Source organism: Myotis nattereri (genome assembly GCF_964212035.1).
Source record: "Myotis nattereri genome assembly, chromosome: 4".
Taxonomy (NCBI): Eukaryota; Metazoa; Chordata; class Mammalia; order Chiroptera; family Vespertilionidae; genus Myotis; species Myotis nattereri.
Window position 1 is genome coordinate 70,919,423 of NC_138079.1, and position 20,217 is coordinate 70,939,639.

A 20,217-nucleotide genomic window follows, 5' to 3' on the forward strand; every position below is an offset into this window, starting at 1 on the left:
TGATTTAGGCATAAGATACTTAACATATTTGGTCAAGGGTCTTTACCTATAAAATGCAGGAATTGAACTAAATTGTCTCAGAGTTCTTTCAGATTTGGTAATATTGTTCTTCTTGCATACTTTTTGTTGTCATTGAAGGCTTTTTACTGATCTTATTGACCCTTAAACTATTACTTACTGTAATGTTGTTAACAGTAGTTCATACAAAAGACTAAAACCTTTAGTACATGAAAATAGAAATATTTAACCAAATTTGACATTTTGTTAATGGATTATTTTTATTTTAGGTCATCTGAGTTCTTCTTCCATATATCCCATATGCAGTGCTCCCTATTTATTGGCAACTTCATGCTCAGATGAGAAAGTAAGATTCTGGAGATGCAAAGTAACATATGGAGAAGCTGCCACTTCAAATAATGGAAAAATGGATCTTGTATACACTTGGGAGGAATGGCCATTGCTTATTGAAGATGGACATCAGAGTAATAGTAGTATTACTGTACCTGGAAGGCCTGTAGAAGTTAGCTGTGCACACACAAATCGTTTAGCAGTAGCATATAAGCAGCCTACATCTAATAGTAGACCTTCTCAGGACTTTGTGATGCATGTAAGCATTTTTGAATGTGAGTCTACAGGAGGTTCATGTTGGGTCCTTGAACAGACAATTCATTTAGATGAGTTAAATACGGTGTTGGATTCTGGCATTAGCATTGATAGCAATTTAGTGGCCTATGATAAGCAGGAGGTATATTTATCCAGTAAAGAGAGTACAACATCAAATATAAAGCATTTAGTTCACTTAGATTGGATATCTAGGGAAGATGGTTCTCATATTTTGACTGTAGGAATTGGATCAAAACTTTTGATGTATGGACTCCTGGATGGCAAGGTACAAGAACAGACTAGTAAGGAAAGCCTGACATTTCCTCTCTGGGAGAATACTAAAGTTGTGCCTCTTTCTAAGTTTGTACTGTTACGAAGTGTGGATTTGGTTTCTTCTGTAGAAGGCTCTCCACCTTTTCCTGTTTCTTTATCATGGGTCCGGGATGGCATCCTGGTGGTAGGAATGGATTGTGAGATGCATGTATATTCCCAGTGGCAGCCATCTTCTAAGCAAGAACCTGTTGTAACAGATTCATACAATGGGAGCACTCCATCTATAATAAGTTTAATAAAACAGAGTAACTCATCAAGTTCTGGATTACATCCTCCAAAGAAAACTCTGACTCGATCTATGACCAGTCTTGCACAGAAAATCTGTGGAAAGAAAAGTGCATTTGATCCTTCTGTGGACATGGAAGATTCAGGTCTTTTTGAAGCAGCTCATGTTCTTTCCCCAACTTTACCTCAGTACCATCCCTTGCAGCTTTTGGAACTCATGGATCTTGGCAAAGTTCGAAGAGCAAAGGCCATCTTGTCACATCTTGTCAAGTGCATTGCTGGAGAAGTTGTGGCCCTGAATGAAACGGAATCTTGTCATGAGCGCCGCCTTAGGTCTCTCACCATCAGTGCCAGTGGAAGCACCACCAGAGACCCCCAGACATTCAACAAGAGTGAAAATACAGATTACACAGAAATAGATTCTGTTCCTCCACTTCCTTTATATGCCTTACTTGCGGCAGATGATGATAGCTATTACTCATCTTTGGAGAAATCTAGTAATCAGAGTAGCTTGAATAACTCAAACCAGTTATCAAAAGAAAATTATGATGAGCTTTTTCAGATTTCAACTCCAATAACTGATAATGTGTTAGAGACAGATGAAGAAAATACAAAGCCCAGGGTTATTGACCTTTCACAATATAGTCCAACTTACTTTGGTCCTGAGCATGCTCAGGTTCTTTCTGGCCACTTACTTCATTCTAGTTTACCAGGACTCACCAGGATGGAGCAGATGTCTTTGATGGCCTTAGCAGATACAATTGCAACTACCAGCACTGATATTGGAGAAAGCAGAGACAGAAGCCAAGGTAAAACTAAATTGGGTACAGGATCAGAAGAAAAACTAGTGATATTTTTACCTAATTTCACAGAAAAATCTAAAAAATATTTTATAAAAATGATGCTCACAATCGTTTTTAATCATCATTGCTGACTTCACAATAGTTTTTACTTGAAAATTTGCTATTTATCTCATAAATCGTGCTCTGAAATAGAATTTGAAATAGAAATTATAATACAAAAATTCATTTTGCCAGTTATTTTAAATTTTTACATAATAGTTTGCTTAATAATGTTAAAGATCCACCTGAATCCTTTGAGTTTAGGAAAAGTTAACATTCTTATTAAATAATTACTTTAGATAATGCAAATGTGATTTCCATTTTATTTTCATGTTGTCATAATTTGCTATTATTTGGCTTTTAATATATTGAGGTTTATTTTAAAAATTTGCATTACTGTATGCTCCTACCTAGAATAACAGAAATAAGCATAATAAAATTAGGTTTATTCCTCATCCAGAGATCTTTTTTTTTTCTTTTTAATCTCCTGAGTTACAAATCAATTTGAATGTAGAATTTCCATCACATTTCAAAGATTGAAACAAGTGCAGCCAGGTGCACCAGATAGAGATCAGTAGGCTAGACCCCTTGAACTCTGCTTGAGGGGAAAATATGGGGTAAACTTAAGAAAATAATGATAATTAAAAATTAAAGAAAAAATATTGGCCATGAATCATGACACTTTTACTTTAAGAAGTGTTGCTAGTAGATACTATTTTTGATATAAATATATTATAGGTATCTTATATTTTTAATTATTTAATGTAAAAAGCAGGCCTTCCCACTGTATAACTATTTCTTTCAGTGTTAGCAGAACATTATTGGGGTGAGTATATGACTTGAATCAGTATGGGTAATATTGTAACATATACCACAGAGAAGGTTAAACTATTTTAAAATTTAGTTAAATTTAAGATTCAGATCAGAGGAGGTCTGATTATAAAAAATGTCACAGACCCTTAGTCAATTTATTCTCTTCTTTATTATTCTTCACAATATTTAACTATCCTTCTTTCTGTAGTATATAATTGTATAGGAAAAAATAAATATTTAGACTGATAACTGTTTTCAGTTTCAGAATGTTTTATCTCTATTTGGTGCTGTGACATATGCTGCTTGTCAGAATTATTAGCATTTACTTGTGTTCTGCTGATGAAATGTTGTGTTAACAAATAAAAATGAGTAAATGCTTTTTTCCTTTTTTATAGGTGGAGAAACTCTTGACGAATGTGGGTTAAAATTTCTTTTGGCTGTTCGACTTCATACTTTTCTTACAACTTCCCTTCCAGCTTATCGAGCTCAACTCCTTCACCAAGGTGATTTTGGTAGTAATCTGTTAAAAGGAAGTAAGGCAAGAAGAAGAAAAAAAGGCTTCAGAAGTTTGCATTTGCTCAGATATGATAATGCTGACAAATTTGACACATGCTAAATTTCCTTAATTTATTTTAAAAATGTTTATTTTCACATAATTTCTTTACTTAAGGTATCGGAAATTTTCTTTTTTTTCCTTCTTTCTCTTTTCTTTTTTGGTTCATCCTCATCAGAGGATATTTTTTTCCATGGATTTTTAGAGAGAGTGGAAGGGAGGGAGAGAGGGGCAAAGAGAAAAACATTGATGTGAGAAAGACACATAGATTAAGTGCCTCTCACATGCACCCAGTCCGGGGCCTAGGATCAAACCTATACATGCACTTGTCCAAGAATCTAACTGGCGACCCTGTGGTGTGTGGGCCAACACTGTAACCACTGAGGCAGTATTGGAATATTTTTGGTAGGTGGAAAGAGTTAATGAAGAAATAGAAACATGTAGCAATTGGGCAATTGGATATTCTGTGCTATGTTTTAAGCACATCATACATTAAAGGCCAATTAGTATTTCATTCTCTTTAATTTCTTTTCTAGATTATCTTTTTCTCCCTTTTGAAATTTTAGAGAAAAAAATTGATTAACATTTTTGTTACAGAAAAAGATACATATTCAAATTTTAATTGTTTTACAAAAGAGGAGTACCCCTAAAACTATTGTTAACATTAATGTGTATTTTAGATATTAGTTTAAGAACATTTCAGATACTAATATATACTGTTAGTCAGGACTTTCAGAGTAACAGAAATACTTTACTACCTTTAAGGTACCTTAAGCAAAACAGGATATTTATTGGTTCAGTGTCCAGGAAGTATAAGAGATAGAGCTGCCTTCCAGCATTATTGACTCTGCAGGTTCGCCTCTGTTAATTGGTCTCTGTCTCTTGCTCTCTCTTGTCCTTTCTGTCCTTGTTTCTCTTTTTGCTTCCTTCTCCATTTTGGGGGAAAGTAAAGCTAAAAATTCTAAGTTAAGTTCTTTAATTATTTATGAAAAATTATTGAACTTGGTTGAGAGATAATAGAAATCTACACTAATAAAAGAGAAAAATGGTAATTGGCGTACGGCGATACCGTTTTCATTGGCTAATCAGGGCTATATGCAAATTAACTGCCAACTAAGATTGTTAACTGCCAACAAGATGGTGGCTAATTTGCATATGTAGGCACAATGCAGGGAGGCGAAAGGGAAAGCAGGAAGAAGCCCCCTGCCACTGACAGTGATCTGAAACCCAGGGGGGAGCTAAGAGATGGGGGGCAGGGCAAAGGCGGCCCTGGGGCCGCCTTTGCCCTGCCCCCCAGCCATGATCAGAGAATCAGGCGCCTTTGCCGCCCTGGCCAGTGATAACAGGAAGTAGGGGTGGAGCCAGCGATGGGAGCTGGGCACGGTCGAAGCTGGCAGTCCCAGGAGCTAGGGGTCCCTTGCCTGGGCCTAAAGCGAAGCCCACGATCGCGCCCCCCCCCCCCCCCCCCGCTGCCACTGCAGGTGTCCGCTGCCTGGGCCGGACGCCTAGGCCAGAGGCGTTAGGCCTGGGCAGGGGCGGAGCCTGCAACCGCGGGGAGCTGGGGGTCCCCTGCCCAGGCCTGACACCTCTGCCGGAGGCCTCAGGCCTGGTCAAGGGGCCGATCCGGTGATTGGTGATTTTAGGGTGATGAGGGTCAACTCCTCTGGCCGAGGCATCAGGCCTGGGTGGGGGGCGGAGCCGGGGATTGGGGGGATATGATGGTCCCCTTGCCCAGGCCTGAAGCCTGGGTCAGAGGCGTTAGGCTTGGGCGGGGGGTGGAGCAAGCGATCAGAGGGAGATGGGGGTCCCCTGCCCAGGCATGATTCCTGGGCCAGAGGCCTCAGGCCTGGGCGGGGGCCAGAGCCAGTGATCGGGGGGAGATGGGGGTCCCCTGTCCAAGCCTGACTCCTCTGGCAGAGGCGTCAGGCCTGGGCAAGAGAGCCGATCAGGTGATCGGAGGGTGATGGGGGTCAACGCCTGAGGGCTCCCAGTATGTGGGAGGGGGCATGCTGGGCTGAGGGACACTCTCCCCCCCACCCCCACACACACCCAGTGCACGAATTTCGTGCACCGGGCCCCTAGTCCTATATAATAAAAGGGTAATATGCAAATTGACCCTAATGGCAGAAAGACTGGAATGACTGGTCACTATGACGTCCACTGATCACCAGGGGGCAGATGCTCAACACAGGAGCTGCCCCCTGGTGGTCAGTGCACTTCCACAGGGGGAGCGAGGCTCAGCCAGAAGCTGGCTCATGGCTGGCCAGCGCAGTGGTGGTGGCGGGAGCCTCTCCCGCCTCTGCGGCAGCGCTAATGATGTCCGACTAACAGCTTAGGCCCACTCCCCTGGGGGGCGCGGGCCTAAGCCGTTAGTAAGACATCCCCCAAGGGCTTGTGGACTGTCAGAGGGATGTCGGACTGCCAGCTTAGGCCCGATCCCCCGGGGATCGGGCCTAAGCCGGCAGGTGGACATCCCCTGAGGGGTCCCAGACTGCAAGAGGGTGCAGGCTGGTCTGAGGGACGTCCCCCCTCCCCCCACCAAGTGTGCAAATTTTCAGTCCATATATTTCAAAGCCACATCGTGTAATTAATCATTTACTTCGCCCAGTAATCCTAAACAAAATGTACTGTGAAGAAGAAATAGAAGCTGAACAATAAACACCCCATGTGGTGCCAATAGGTTGAAAGAATTGCTAATGTAAATGGTGCTGTATAAACATAAAAGTACCTTCCTAAATATAGTGACATCTATAATAATAAAAGCATAATATGCTAATTAGACCAGACGTCCTTTTGGGTGACCTTCCGGATGAAGCTGGGGCTTCGAGGGAAGCCCGGGTCCTGGTGCCCGCCTGTGGCCGGAGGGAACCCCGGGTCCCGAGTGCCAGAGGGAAGCCGATGCCAGCAGCTGGGGGAAGGAAGGCCTACTCTTGCACGAATTTCGTGCATCGGGCCCCTAGTGGGATAATAATAGTTATTATGTGCCAGGTATTATTCTAAATGCTTTAACAATATTAATTTAATCCTCACAACAATGTATTATGGTAGGTCCCATGATTATTCACCTTTTTTAAATGAGAAAATTGAGGAATCAGGAGACCAAGAAGCTTGCTCAAAGTTATATAGTTAATTAAGGATGGACTTGGAATTTAATGCATGCATTCTGATTCCAGAGTCTTCACAGTCTTTTTTTTTTTTTAATCCTCACCCAAGGATATGTTTTTATTGATTTGAGAGAGAGAGAGGAGAGAGAGAAAGAGAGAAACATCATTGTGAGAAAGAAACATCAATTCATTGCCTCCAATACGCGCCCTGACCAGGAATCAAACCCGAAACCTAAGTATGTACCCTGACTGGGAATCGAACCCGCAACCCTCTGGAGCACAGGACAGTGCTCCTACCAACTGAACCACCCAGCTTGGGCTTTTCTTTTAAATGTCAAATAAAGTTTATTATCTATAATGTATAAGGGGCTGATAAAAACATAAAAAATCAGTACCTTTTTTTGGACAGATAAATAGCCAAAATATGTAAATAACAAAAAAATACAAAGAATAAAGACATGCTAGGGGAAATTCTCTATTTCACTAATAATGAAGGAAACTCAATTTAACACAATAATGAGGTAACAATTCACTCTACTATAAAAAGTAAAAGAAAAATTCAATGTAAGCATAATATGGGTAAACACGTACCTGAATATTGCTTTATAGTACTTAAAATTAAGAAAACCTCTTTGAAAAGCAATATGGGAATATATATGTTAATCCCACTTTAGGAAGAAAAAACAATTTTTTTAAACTCTTTTTTTTTATATCTGTACTACCTATTGGTGAAAAACTACATATAAGTCAAATGCCCCAAATAGAATAAGTCATTATGAAAACATTGCTATATTCATATAAAATATTGAATTGCTAATAAAAATAATAACTTTATGAACAATGTGTATTATGGTAAAAACACAAATAGTATGAAAATTTTTTGATACGAGTCTTTACTGTCTTAAATTCTGTTCACCAGGATATAATGTTTATTTGATGCTTTTTTTAATTCCATAGAATTAAGTTCACAAAACAAATGTTGACCAAAGGAAAATGAGAATCAGCTTTGAAGAAGAATCATCCCAGTATAGAAAAATACCTTGTGTTTCTCATTTTCTAAGAAAAAGTCATGGGGAATAGCTAGAGAACAAAAATACTCAGCGCAGTGGCATTTGCCATAAGCATTTTTTCTTATCTTTTTAAAAATACATATTTTAATTATAGAAAATATATGCTCATTATAGAAAATATTGAAATGATAGGATTGTTTAGAGAAGCAAGAAAAAAAATAACCCATATTTCCTCTAGCCCTAAACACTTAATTGTAACTTTTTGAGTCTCATACAAAGTTTAGATATTTTTGCAAATATGGAACACATTTCTGATAATCATTGTATAATTGTGTTTATATTTCTTACCAACATTTTTTTGACATTTCTTTAGGCCTGTCTACTAGTCATTTTGCCTGGGCATTTCATTCAGTAGCAGAAGAAGAACTGCTGAACATGTTGCCAATAATGCAGAAAAACAATCCCACTTGGTCTGAACTGAGAGCTATGGGCGTGGGATGGTGGGTTCGGAATACTTGCATCTTACGCAAATGCATAGAAAAGGTAAGTATTTTTTGTTGGTATGAAAATTATATTTTGGATGTTCCTTTAAATCACTCTTTGTTTTTTTGAAGCAGTGAGGTGATTTTACATAGTTTTATATTTGAAAATATGTGAATATAATATTTTAAAGTTCCTATTCTAATTCTTAAATTTTTAGTTGATACACTTGTTTAGTATATATGTCAGATTTTTACAAAATACATATACTTTTTAGAAAAAATAAAATAGTACAGAAAAGATTGTAATGAAAAGTATAGTCCTGTTCTCATCTCTCTGAATCCTTGGAGGCCATCACCATAAATTATTTTTGTAATTGTTGAATGTATATGTGTGTGTGTTTACATACATATTTAACAAATCTGTTGAACATTTAAACAGATTAATGTATATTAAGTATAATAATCTGTATATTAAATCTTGGATATGAGGGAAACTATTTGTTCACTTAAAAATGATTTCTGTGAAATATTGAACAATATATTCTACTTATAGGTAGCCAAAGCAGCCTTTTATAGAAAGAATGATCCTTTAGATGCTGCCATTTTCTACCTTGCAATGAAAAAGAAAGCTGTGATTTGGGGATTATATAGGTAGGTGAGAAAACTACTTTAAAATGAAAAACTGTTCATAAAGTGTATGAAATAAAGATTTGTTGTTCTGGTTAGTATGATTCATGTAGATTTTTAGTTATTTTTATATTTAAGGAGACATTTTATAGGGGAGAATCCCAGATGTTTTCTAGAGCACATCTTTTTTTACTTATTTAATGTATTTTTATTTATTTCAGAGAGGAATGGATGGGGAGAGAGAGATAGAAACATCAATGATGAGAAAGAATCATTGATAGGCTGTCTCCTGCACGCCCCACACTGGGTATTGAGCTGGCACCCGGGGCATGTGCCCTGACCAGGAATAGAACCGCCACCTCTTGGTTCATAAATTTATACTCAACCACTGAGCCACTCCGGTTGGGCAGAGCAGAAGAACTTGATAGGTAACTTTAGTTTGTTTTTAGGTTTTATCAGGCCAGAAAAATATTTTTTTTGCTTAAGAACTTTTTATGATATTCCTATAGGACAAAGAACTAAAGCTGGGAAGATAAATTGGTAGAATCTGGAACAAGCATCTACTCTGTGCTCTATAAGAGCCCATGGACCAGGCTGTCCCTCTAAACTGCCCTCCTCTTATCGGCCAGACTCCAAAATTGAGTTTGGGTCACTTAGAATTTTTTTTTCATTTGTCCTCAGCAACACTTGGCGAACATGATCACCATTTGTTTTGGGTTCTGTTCAGCATGAACCATATGAATAGCAACCTCTGGGGGAAAATCATGGTACCAGTCAGTTTTGTAAGAGACTAGATCCTTTTAGTGTTGTTTTGAATCAGGACAGAGTTTTTAGGTTTTGATCATCAAAGTAAAGGTGATTGATTGATGAGGTTTAAATGGTGAAGTAGCACAGAAGTTAATATAAATTATATATTTCACATTGATTTAAAGTAATTTATCCCAGTGCTGCTAATGTAGTTTTTCAATATTTTGAAAGCATTTTTTTCAATAATCTGAGATATTTTTGAGAAATTAAATGTTTATCATTAATGTTCTTTGCTCAGAAAAGAAAATGTATAGTTACTTTTAATCTGCCAAATGTTTCTTGCCAGTCTTAACTTTTAAGTGGCTAACTTTATAAAATCAGTTCTGATGTAGAAACATTATATTATAAAATTTTTATACTTTTTTTCCCCTTACAGATCCCAAAATGATACCAAGATGACACAGTTTTTTGGACACAATTTTGAAGATGAGAGATGGCGTAAAGCAGCTTTAAAGAATGCTTTTTCTTTGTTAGGCAAACAGAGATTTGAACATTCTGCAGCATTTTTTCTTTTAGCTGGTTGCCTCAGAGATGCAATTGAGGTAATGAATGAAACCTTTTTAAAAATAGCATGGTCATCTATAAGCTCTTTATCTAGGGCTAAAATTTTAATTTTTTTATTTCAACTTAAGTCTAGTGGAAATAACACAAGGCTAAGTACCTAAAGTAATTGATAATATTTTATAGTGACTTTTAAAATTTTGTCATTGAGCTTGAACGATGTTTATACAGAATTAAGATTAGCCAGGTCGTGTTGGTTGGTAGAGATAGGTAGTTGATCTGACTCATAAGAATATTCATGAACAGGTTAAAAAAAAAGTTTCTCCTACAATTAAAACATATTTTAACCTATATATTTTTTGCTCTGTCTCAGTTGATGAACCTTCACAAATTTTTAACAGATTCTTTCTCAGTAAACCTTAAAAATTTATGAATACTTGAGATATAACATTTCTATCTTAAATTGCCCTTTTGCTCAGTTTCATACAAGCAAAAATCTTTTTTTTTTTTTAAATTTCGAAAACATTATAGTCTGTTAACGTGGATGGGAACAGTAAGAGTTCAAGAGTAAAACAAAATACATCATTTGATTTGATGCTATTAAGAATTATTCAGTATTTCCTTATTAGGCCAATTCTTTTTGCAAACATATTTAGTATTGGCAGATACTAAAATTTGTAAGCTATTAACGTAAATGCTGACAATAGACTTGCCAAAGCAAGCAGTATATGTTTTTTTAATCATCCTTGTTCACTGATTTCAGATATTAATAAAGCCTTGTGTTCATGTAGTTAATAGTGATTGAGTTGAGTTTATCTTAAGTGAAAGATACTCCCGCTTATTTATAAACAATCTTTTTTTTTTTTTACAAGGTATGTCTTGAGAAACTGAATGATATTCAGTTGGCTCTTGTAATAGCAAGACTATATGAGTCTGAATTTGATAAATCTGCAACATATAAGTCTATTTTGCGTAAAAAAATTTTGGGAATTCTTTCTCCTATGGATGAACTCAATTCATTGAACATGAATATGCATTATGATCCTTTTCTTCGGAGTATGGCATATTGGATTTTGGAAGATTATGGTAGTGCACTGGAAACATTAATAAAGCAACCTGTCAGAGAGGAAGATGGTAAGCTGCACTTTTACGTTGTTAAGATCTAAGAGTTCTATTAGTATTTGCTGGGTATAGAACACACTGTTAGGTATTAATGGTACTAACAAAGCAAGTTGAAGACATGGTCTAAGATTTTATGGTTCAGTTGGGGACACAGTTATGCATACTTTGGATTTTCTGTTTTTATGAAATCAGTGTGTTCAATATTAATGTATAAACAGTTGAATATAAATGTTTTGAAGAAAACACTGATATAAACTCAGTTTATCTGAGGTGGAAGTTAGCATATTAATCAGTTTTATAATTTATATAGTAGAACTGTATTTATTGTAAAAAAAAAAAAAAAAAAAAAAGTTGAGCCCTAGTCGGTTTGACTCAGTGGGTAGAGCATCGGCCAGTGGACTGAAGGGTCCCAGGTTCAATTCAGGCCAAGGGCACGTGCCCGGGTTGTGGGCTCAATCCCCAGTTGGGGGCATACAGGAAGCAGCCTATCAATGATTCTCTCTCATCCTTGATGTTTCTATTTCTCTCTTCCTCTTCCTTTTTCTCTGAAATCAATAAAAACATATTATGAAAAAGAAAAAGAAAGTTGACATACGTGGTGTGATTAAAATTGCTAATTTTTTGACTGTCTTGTTCATAAGATGAGTGAGGTACATTTTTTTTAATGTTCCTTTTTGAATCTACTTCTGCTTTTTGTTTTAGAAATCCTTTCTGCTAAAACTTTTCTAGAGGTTAGTATAATGTGGAATTATTTATATAGTTTTATATAAAAATGATGGTATATGCTCTTCAAATATTTTTCCATAGTTAGAATTGAATTGTATATGATAGTTGGTATAGTAGGTGTCATATCATTTGGAGTACTAATTGGAAAAGGTTCTAGTTCATAGCTTTTTGTATAGCATCATTTAATTATGAAGTGTCGTATGTCTTATTATGAAAAAGTCATATTACTCAATTGTTCTAGTATCTTAGCCATCTAAGCTATAGATTTCCAAACTGGCCTCTGTATAATGAAGGGGAGAAATAAAAGGTCTTTTCCAGTCACTTATTTTATTTTTTTAAATATATTTTTATTGATTTCAGAGAGGAAGGAAGAGGGGAGAGAGAGAGATAGAAACATCAATGATGAGAGAGAATGATTGATCAGCTGCCTACTGCATGCCCCCTCCTGGGAATCGAGCCTGCAACCTGGGCATGTGCCCTTGACTGGAATTGAATCTGGGACCCTTCAGTCTGCAAGCTGAGGCTCTAGCCACTGAGCCAAACCAGCTAGGGCCAGTCACTTATTTTATACCTATACATATTCTTGTCAAAAATGTATTTTGATTTGGGATTAATACATGATCACATACTTTTAGAGCCAACTAAATCTTCATTCTAGGCGCGGGGGACAGGGCTGGGATAGAAAAGGTCAATGGGGAAAAGGGAGACATAGCTAATATTTTCAACAGTAAAGGATTAAAAACACAAAAACCTGTATTTTAGAAGAAAAAAATTAAAGGATAATAGTGTCTTGGACCAAGATGGTAGGAGTGGAGGCAGAGAGAAGTGGTTGGATTTGGAATATAATGTTAAGGTTGGCTAGGTAGGACAGGATTCGCTAGATGTGAAGGGAATGAGAATCAAGGATAATTCCTAGGTTTTTAGCTTGAGCAATAGATAAATGATATAGGGAAGACTGGGAGCAAATTTTGGGGAGTGTTGCTTTAGCTAGAGAAGACTTCTCTAATAAGATCAACTTAGAGTAGAGACCTAATTGAAATGAGCGAGTAGATATCTGGATAGAGTAGTTTAGGCCAAAGGCTCACTACATGTAGATACCTGGGTAGAGTAGTTTAGGCCAAAGCAAGCATGTCAAACTCAAAGGCTAACACTGTCAAATAAGCAAGGTTAAGTTTATGTGGGCCTCAAAAAAACAAAAGCTTCAATTTTCTTAGAAATGTAGGTTTATTTCAATAGAGACATGCTGGATACAAGGGGCTGAAATAAATGAGTAATCATTAACATAAAATAATAGAACATTTTAATAAAAATTAATATATTTTCTTGAACATTAACTTACCAGACACTGAATAACTGCACGTATTAATAAGCGTAATGCAAATAAACCTATTTTTCCTGTTCTCCAAAAGCGAAATATTTCCTGTTGCGCACACCAAACAAGTCAGTACAAAACTAATGACTTGGCAATCGGCTGCTGAAATATTTGCTGCTAGTATTAGTGGAGAGAAATGGTGTGCCTGCGCATAAGGCGCCTAAAGGAAATGAATGCAATACAATTATAGCAATCAGTCATTAGTGAACGTTGTAGTTCATTACTAATAATTATGTATAACAGGATATTGTAAAAATTAAGATACAAAATTTTTATTAAGACTTTTTTACATACCGTTATGTTCGCTGGACCACAAAAATATTCGTCGTGGGCTGCCTGTGGCCCACAGAGTGCGAGTTTGACATGCTTGGGCCAAAGGCTCACTAAAGGCCCTGAGGCAAGAGTATGTACATGTAAATGGAAATGTAATATAGGCCTTTGGATGTAGTAGTATGGATTTACAGGGAGAATTTGGGCCAAGTGATAGAGATGTGCAAGTTATTAGCATTTAGATGGTATTTAAAGCCATGTGACTATATGAGTTTACGCAGTGAGTGTAGATAGGAAAAAAGTCAAGCATTGAACTCTAGAATGCTCACAGGTAGAGAAAATGAGGAAGATCTAGCCAAGCAGACTGGAAAGGATTATCTGGGAAAGTAAGAGAAAAAGAACTAGGTGTAAGTGGATGTTTTAAATTACCTTAGATTGTTACCTGAAAGTATGTGAATTCAGCATAACCTTTGTTTTTCTACTATGTTAGAACAGATTTTATTACAAATGTGTTGTTTTTAAAAAGTATATAGTTTTATTGATTTCACAGAGGGAGAGAAAGAGTTAGAAACATCAGTGATGAGATAGAATCATTGATCAGCTGCCTCCTGCATGCCTCACACTGGGGATTGAGCCCACAACCTGGGCATGTGCCATGACCATATGTCAAGGCTTAACCATTGAGCCATGCTGGCTGGGATAAAAATGTGTTTTTGTCTGTTCAATACTATGTATTAGTATGGTGTGTTAATAAAATTTTGCCTAAAGAAAGACCAGGTAGATAAAGGGGCCATAGTAGAGAAAAATGCTACAATACAACTCTTGAAGAATTTTTCTTGGCTCATAAAATGAATTTACTTTCAGATCAAGTCACTATGTCAGCCTGTAATCCTGCAGTTTTTAACTTCTACAATTATCTAAGAACACATCCCCTTTTGCTGAGACGTCATTTTGGATCATCTGATGCATTTTCCACACATGTGAGTTTAACAGGAAAAAGTGGGCTCGCAGGAACAATTAATTTAAGTGAAAGAAGATTATTTTTTACTACTGCCTGTGCTCATTTAAAAGCTGGCTGCCCCATGTTGGCTTTGGAAGTATTATCAAAGATACCAAAAGTCATTAAGAAGACAAAACCTTTTTGTAGAACATCTAATTTTATGGATACTAGTAAAGACTGTTCTCCAACTTCTCCATTGAAATTGGATGCAAGGGAAGATAAGTCTTCTGCTATTGATTGGTCACAATCACTCATGAATGGTTTTGGATCTTCTTCAGAGGGTTCCTCAGAGAAGCAGTCAAACTCCACTCTTTCTTTTGATTGGAGCCAACCAAGTGTTGTATTTCAGGATGACTCTTTAGAATTAAAATGGGACAGTGATAATGATGAAGAAAATGAGGATCTCCCTATTTCAATGAAAGAACTAAAACCTTCAAAGGAAAAAATAGGGGAAAAAATAGATGAAACGAGTTCTAATTACACAGAATCTCTCAGCATGCTAGATGAAAATGACATTTTAAGTCCGTCAGAAGATATAATTGCAGTTCAACTAAAATTTAGAGCATGTTTAAAGATTCTCACAGGAGAACTTCGTACTTTATCTACTGGCTATGAAATAGATGGTGGAAAATTGCGTTACCAACTATATCACTGGCTTGAAAAGGAGATGATAGCTCTCCAGAAGACTTGTGACTATTGTTCAGATGCTGAAGAATTACAGTCTGCATTTGGTGCAAATGGAGATGAATTGGGGATAAATGAAGATGATGAAGATTTGCTTCATGAAAAAAAAGTGAAACAACTGAGAGAAAATTTTCAGGAAAAAAGACAATGGCTTTTGAAATATCAGTCACTGTTGAGAATGTTTCTTAGTTACTGCATACTTCATGGATCCCATGGTGGGGGCCTTGCCTCTGTGAGAATGGAATTGATTTTGCTTTTACAAGAATCTCAGCAGGTATGTAAGTTATATGATAGCCAGTCAAAATAGCACATGTATGAAAATATTTTTGATCATTGCTTTTAAATATTAAAATTGTTGATTTTCTTTATTATGGTAGCTTTAAGGAATGCTCATTTTTGCATGGTACTTCATTGTGAATTTGTGGACTTATGCGTGTATTGCAGTTTAAAGACAATTTGATATTAGCCCCTATGATATGCTGAATTCAAATGCCACATTCTTATATGAATGCCCTTATGAGCTGATGAATTTCTTATGATTAGAGGGTATTGTTCCATCATTTTTCAGTATAATTCCTGGAATGATGACCTCCTCAGGTCCCTTCTAACTATAAAAAGGTTGTGTTAAACTTTTTAAGTGTTTTGAAGTTTTCCAAAGAAACCCCTGAATTACATAAATAATGGGTTATAACTATAAATGGTTGGTTAACCTTTTTTTTCTTTGTTTTTAAGGAAACATCAGAACCAGTATTTCCTAGCTCTCTATCAGAGCAAACCTCAGTACCTCTCCTCTTTGCTTGTACAGCCAGTGCCAAAACAGTAGTTGCCAATCCATTATTGCACCTTAGTAATCTAACACATGATATTCTACATGCCATAATAAACTTTGATTCACCACCCCATCCAGATATCCAAAGCAATAAAGTAAGTGTGCTTGGTTTCAGTCTTTTAATTATACTACAGTAAAACTAAAAGATAAGTGTTAGGGTTTTAAAAAATAATTTTAAACATCAGACTATACATGGTGATTGTTACATTACCAAGTTTATCAAAGAAAACTTCTGGTTGTAGCCCAGGTTCATCTTACTTGTGCTACTTATACCCACTAGAGTATTTTAATTTTTAATCCAATGCTAGTTACTAAGTCTTATTTAGCCATTTTATTAAGATAAGAGTAATTGGTATATATGCAGATACGTGATTTCTTTAGCAGTACACTTAGTCAAAAAGCTGATTGTTTTTTAGATATAGAGACTTAATATTATGGTGTGAAGTTACTAATATCTATGTGAAGGTTTTCTTTGTTAATATGAAAAGATTACATATTTTCAGGACAATGTGAAGTATTTTGTCCCAGTCAATCCTCTAGGGCAGTGGTTGGCAAACTCATTAGTCAACAGAGCCAAATATCAACAATACGATGATTGAAATTTCTTTTGAGAGCCAAATTTTTTAAACTTAAACTATATAGGTAGGTACATTGTTCATAACTTAATTAGGGTACCCATAAGGCTTAGGAAGAGCCACACTCAAGGGGCCAAAGAGCCGCATGTGGCTCGCGAGCCACAGTTTGCCGACCACAGATCTAGGATGACTTCAGATTTCTGTTGGTAAGCAGAGTGTTTGCAGGGCTGACAGAGAATCTGGGTCATACATTTTTCATCTTCCAACAGGCAAGCATAGCACATTATTCTGGGTTCTCTAGAGAAATAGAACCAATAAGGGCTGTGCGTGCGTGTGTAAAGAGCTTTATTATAAGCAATTGGCTCACATGATTATGGAGGCTGAGAAGTCCAAAGATGTGCATTTGACAAGCTGGAGTCCCAGGAAAGCTGATCATGTAGTTCCAGTCCTAGTCTGAAGTCCTGAGAACCAGGATAGCTGGTAATGTAAATTCCAGTTGAAAGCTCCCAGGCTTGAGACCCAAGAAGAGCCAGTATTTCAGTTCTAATTCAAAGGCAGGGCCTGAGCCAGTTTGGCTCAGTGGATGGAGTGTTGGCCTGGGGACTGAAGGATCTGGGTTTCAGTTCTGGTCAAGGGCATGTACCTCGGTTGCAGGCTCCTGTCGGCCTGGGCCCTGGTAGGGACACATACAGGAGGCAACCAATCGACGTGTTTCACATCGATATTTCTCTTTGTCTTTCCCTCTCCCACTCTCTAAAAATCAATGGAAAAATATCCTAGGGTGAAGATTAAAAAAAAAAAAATCAGGAGAGAGTCAAGACTCACCTCAATGCAACCAGGCAGAATTCCCTCATTCTCTACTTTTTTTGTTCTATTCAGGTCTTCCAGTTGATTGGATGAGGCCTTCCCCTATCTGCTTTGCTTAGTGTTCCAATTCAAGTGGTAATCTCCCCAAATCACCCTAACAGATGCACCTAGAATAATGTTTGACCAAATGTCTGGGCACCTGAAGACCTGGTCATGTTCACATATAAAATTAATAATCACATCGAGGTTATTTCATATCATGATTGCAGGAGGGGTTTTTTTTGTTGTTGTTTTAAGTATTTTTTTATTGATTTCAGAGAGGAAGAGAGAGGGAGAGAGAGATAGAAACATCAATAATGAGAGAAGATCACTGATCTGCTGCCTCCTGTATGACCTGAACTGGGGATCGAGCCTGCAACCTGGGCATGTGCCCTGACCAGGAATCTAACCATGACCTCCTGGTTAATAGGTCAGTGTTCAACCACTGAGCCATGATGGCTGGTCTGGTTGCAGGAGTTTTAAAAGCAGCAAGAATTTGCAAGCCTTTAGAGGACTAGGTTCAGAATTCACACATGACTTCTGCTGTATCCTCCTGGTCCAAGCAAGTTAGAAGGCCAGTCCAGATTCAGTAAGTGGGGAAACGGGCTCCACATTTTGATTGGAGAAGCTGGAAAATATTCTATCATTTTCACAATCTTCCACACATGGTCTTTGCTGTCTTAATTTTATATGATGATATTCATAATTTTAATTCATACTACATGTCTTGCTGATAATTGAAGTAGAAATAGCAATGAGATTTTAATCCATTTTTTATCAACTTAAAAGACTGTCATACCTTCTTAATTAGATCAGGAACTTAGTCTTTTAATAGTTGTCTAGTCTACTTTCTTACCTAGGTTACACTTCTTCATCCTCAGATCTACTTCTATTATTTCTCATCATGCCATGTTTAGAACCTCTTGCCCAATACAAATGTTTCCCTTTAATTGCTGTGGTTCATACCTTCTTTCTCTTAAATTTCTCTTTCTTTAAATTGTTTGCTTTCTGTAGTCACTAGAATATGTGGTAGCATATTCTTCAATGACCTACCTGTCAGTAGGTGAAACTGTCTTTTATCAGGCTCTGCTTTTTTGGTTGAGGAAGAAGCAGGTTGAACCCTAAAGGGTTTGCTTTTGATACATGGTTCATACACTACTGAATAGCTGGCATCTGTTCCCATTTGCTCTTAAAATAGAATATAGGTAGCAGGTATGTGTTTTATAATTTCTATCGAAGGCCTCAGTGTTTTTTCTTTATCCGTAGTGAGGCCTCAGAAGGTAGAGATTAGTGTTTAGGAGAAAAAATAGTTTATAAGGGCAAAATCATTTTTTCATCTTTTAAAAATGCTGATTATGTTAGGTCTTGAAAAAAGTTACATTGCATACTTAAAGTAATTTTGGTGTTTGTTTTTTTTTCTCCAGGTATATGTAATGCATACTCTAGCAGCCTCACTTTCTGCTTGTATATATCAGTGCCTTTGTGGTAGTCATAACTACAGGTAAATATCTTTGTGAAATTTTAAAATGTGTGCAGCAAACTGATGAGTTTTCAGAATATATATGCTCTTGCTTTGAAAAAACTATATACAGCACTATACTTCAAATAATGCAAAAAGCATATGGTTGAAGTGTTGAGTCCTTTTTTTTCATCTTTGAAATTTTAACTTGTGCCTTTATGGCAAATGAATCTCAAGTAAACCCTTGTCAACATAACTTACTTTATAGCCTTTTATTGATCAGTGCCTAATGCCAGACATCATGATAAGCACTGAGGTAAGTTCTCCTTCCTTAAGGTAACTGTAGTTCGTTACTAATAAATGTGAATGAATAAATGATATATAGTATGGCATAGTACTTAAATGATAAGTACTATAATATGATGGATAGTACAGAGGAAGGAGTGACTGACTTGGAATCAGGAAAATTTTTACAGAAGAATTGATGCTTATTTTGTTGATGATTTTTCCTCTTTAAGTCCTAAGTTTTCACTGTAATTCATCTAGGCTTTAAAAAAATATTGTTTAACACTCAGGGGTCTTTCTATATCTTTCTTTAGTTCTTTTCCTTTCTTATTAGACAGATATTAGAACTTATGGGTTCCTCTTATTTTTCTTTTAGCTTTCACTTGTTCTTTTTTTTTAATTTTAATTTTATTTTTTATTACTTTCTCTTTTTTTCCTTTGTTTTCCTTTTTTTTTTGTTGCTTTATTTTCTATTTCTTTTCACATTCTTTTTCCATCACTCTATTTTAGTTTATTTTTATTTGCTATTTTATACCATTTTTGAAGTCAAATTTTTTGTAAATTTATTATTTTTCTTCTCGTTCTCTTTCCTCTTATCCACCCATCCCCTTTCTACTTCCTCTATACTGAACTGAGATCCTCCCCATATTCATCCAACTTTTAACCTTATCTTCTATATATAAGCTCAGCATCTACAGATTCTGCCCCCACCCTCTTTGCTGGGGGTTTGTATTTTTTTTTTACATTTTTTAAATTATAATTATTTCTGTTTGTTTGTTTATGTATTGGTTCTGTGGTGTTTTCCCCATATATATATATATATATATATATATATATATATATACACACACACATATATATATATGTATATATATATATATATATATAATATCCTTTTCTTCTTCTTTTCTCTCCTATCTTTTTCACTCTCTTCAATATCATTTATGCTCTCTTTTCTCGCCCCTAATTTTGTTTCCTCAGTTGGTCACTTATAGTAGGGTTATTATTGTCGTGAGTACATTCATGCTTTGGTCCCTTTGTGTTGTGTCTTGTCGAGGTGAATTTTATCCTGTCTGGCAGCTTTTACTTGTTTCTTACCTTTATTTCTTTTTGCTGCTTTTCAGGAGAAATCTTAGCTCCATTTTCTAG

At 36.4% G+C, this 20,217-nt stretch overlaps 1 protein-coding gene across 2 annotated transcripts in view; it reads left to right on the forward strand.

The window, feature by feature from the left end:
- The window catches only part of DMXL1 (Dmx like 1), a 159,458-nt gene that overhangs the window by 77,219 nt on the left and 62,022 nt on the right, over nt 1-20,217 (forward strand). For both annotated transcript variants that reach the window (XM_081088668.1, XM_081088669.1), the window contains exons 18-26: nt 288-1,970; nt 3,212-3,319; nt 7,857-8,026; nt 8,519-8,616; nt 9,776-9,941; nt 10,773-11,034; nt 14,255-15,348; nt 15,807-15,998; nt 18,749-18,825. In XM_081088668.1, the coding sequence (XP_080944794.1) occupies nt 288-1,970; nt 3,212-3,319; nt 7,857-8,026; nt 8,519-8,616; nt 9,776-9,941; nt 10,773-11,034; nt 14,255-15,348; nt 15,807-15,998; nt 18,749-18,825 (3,850 nt within the window). The remainder of the gene's footprint in view (nt 1-287; nt 1,971-3,211; nt 3,320-7,856; nt 8,027-8,518; nt 8,617-9,775; nt 9,942-10,772; nt 11,035-14,254; nt 15,349-15,806; nt 15,999-18,748; nt 18,826-20,217) is intronic.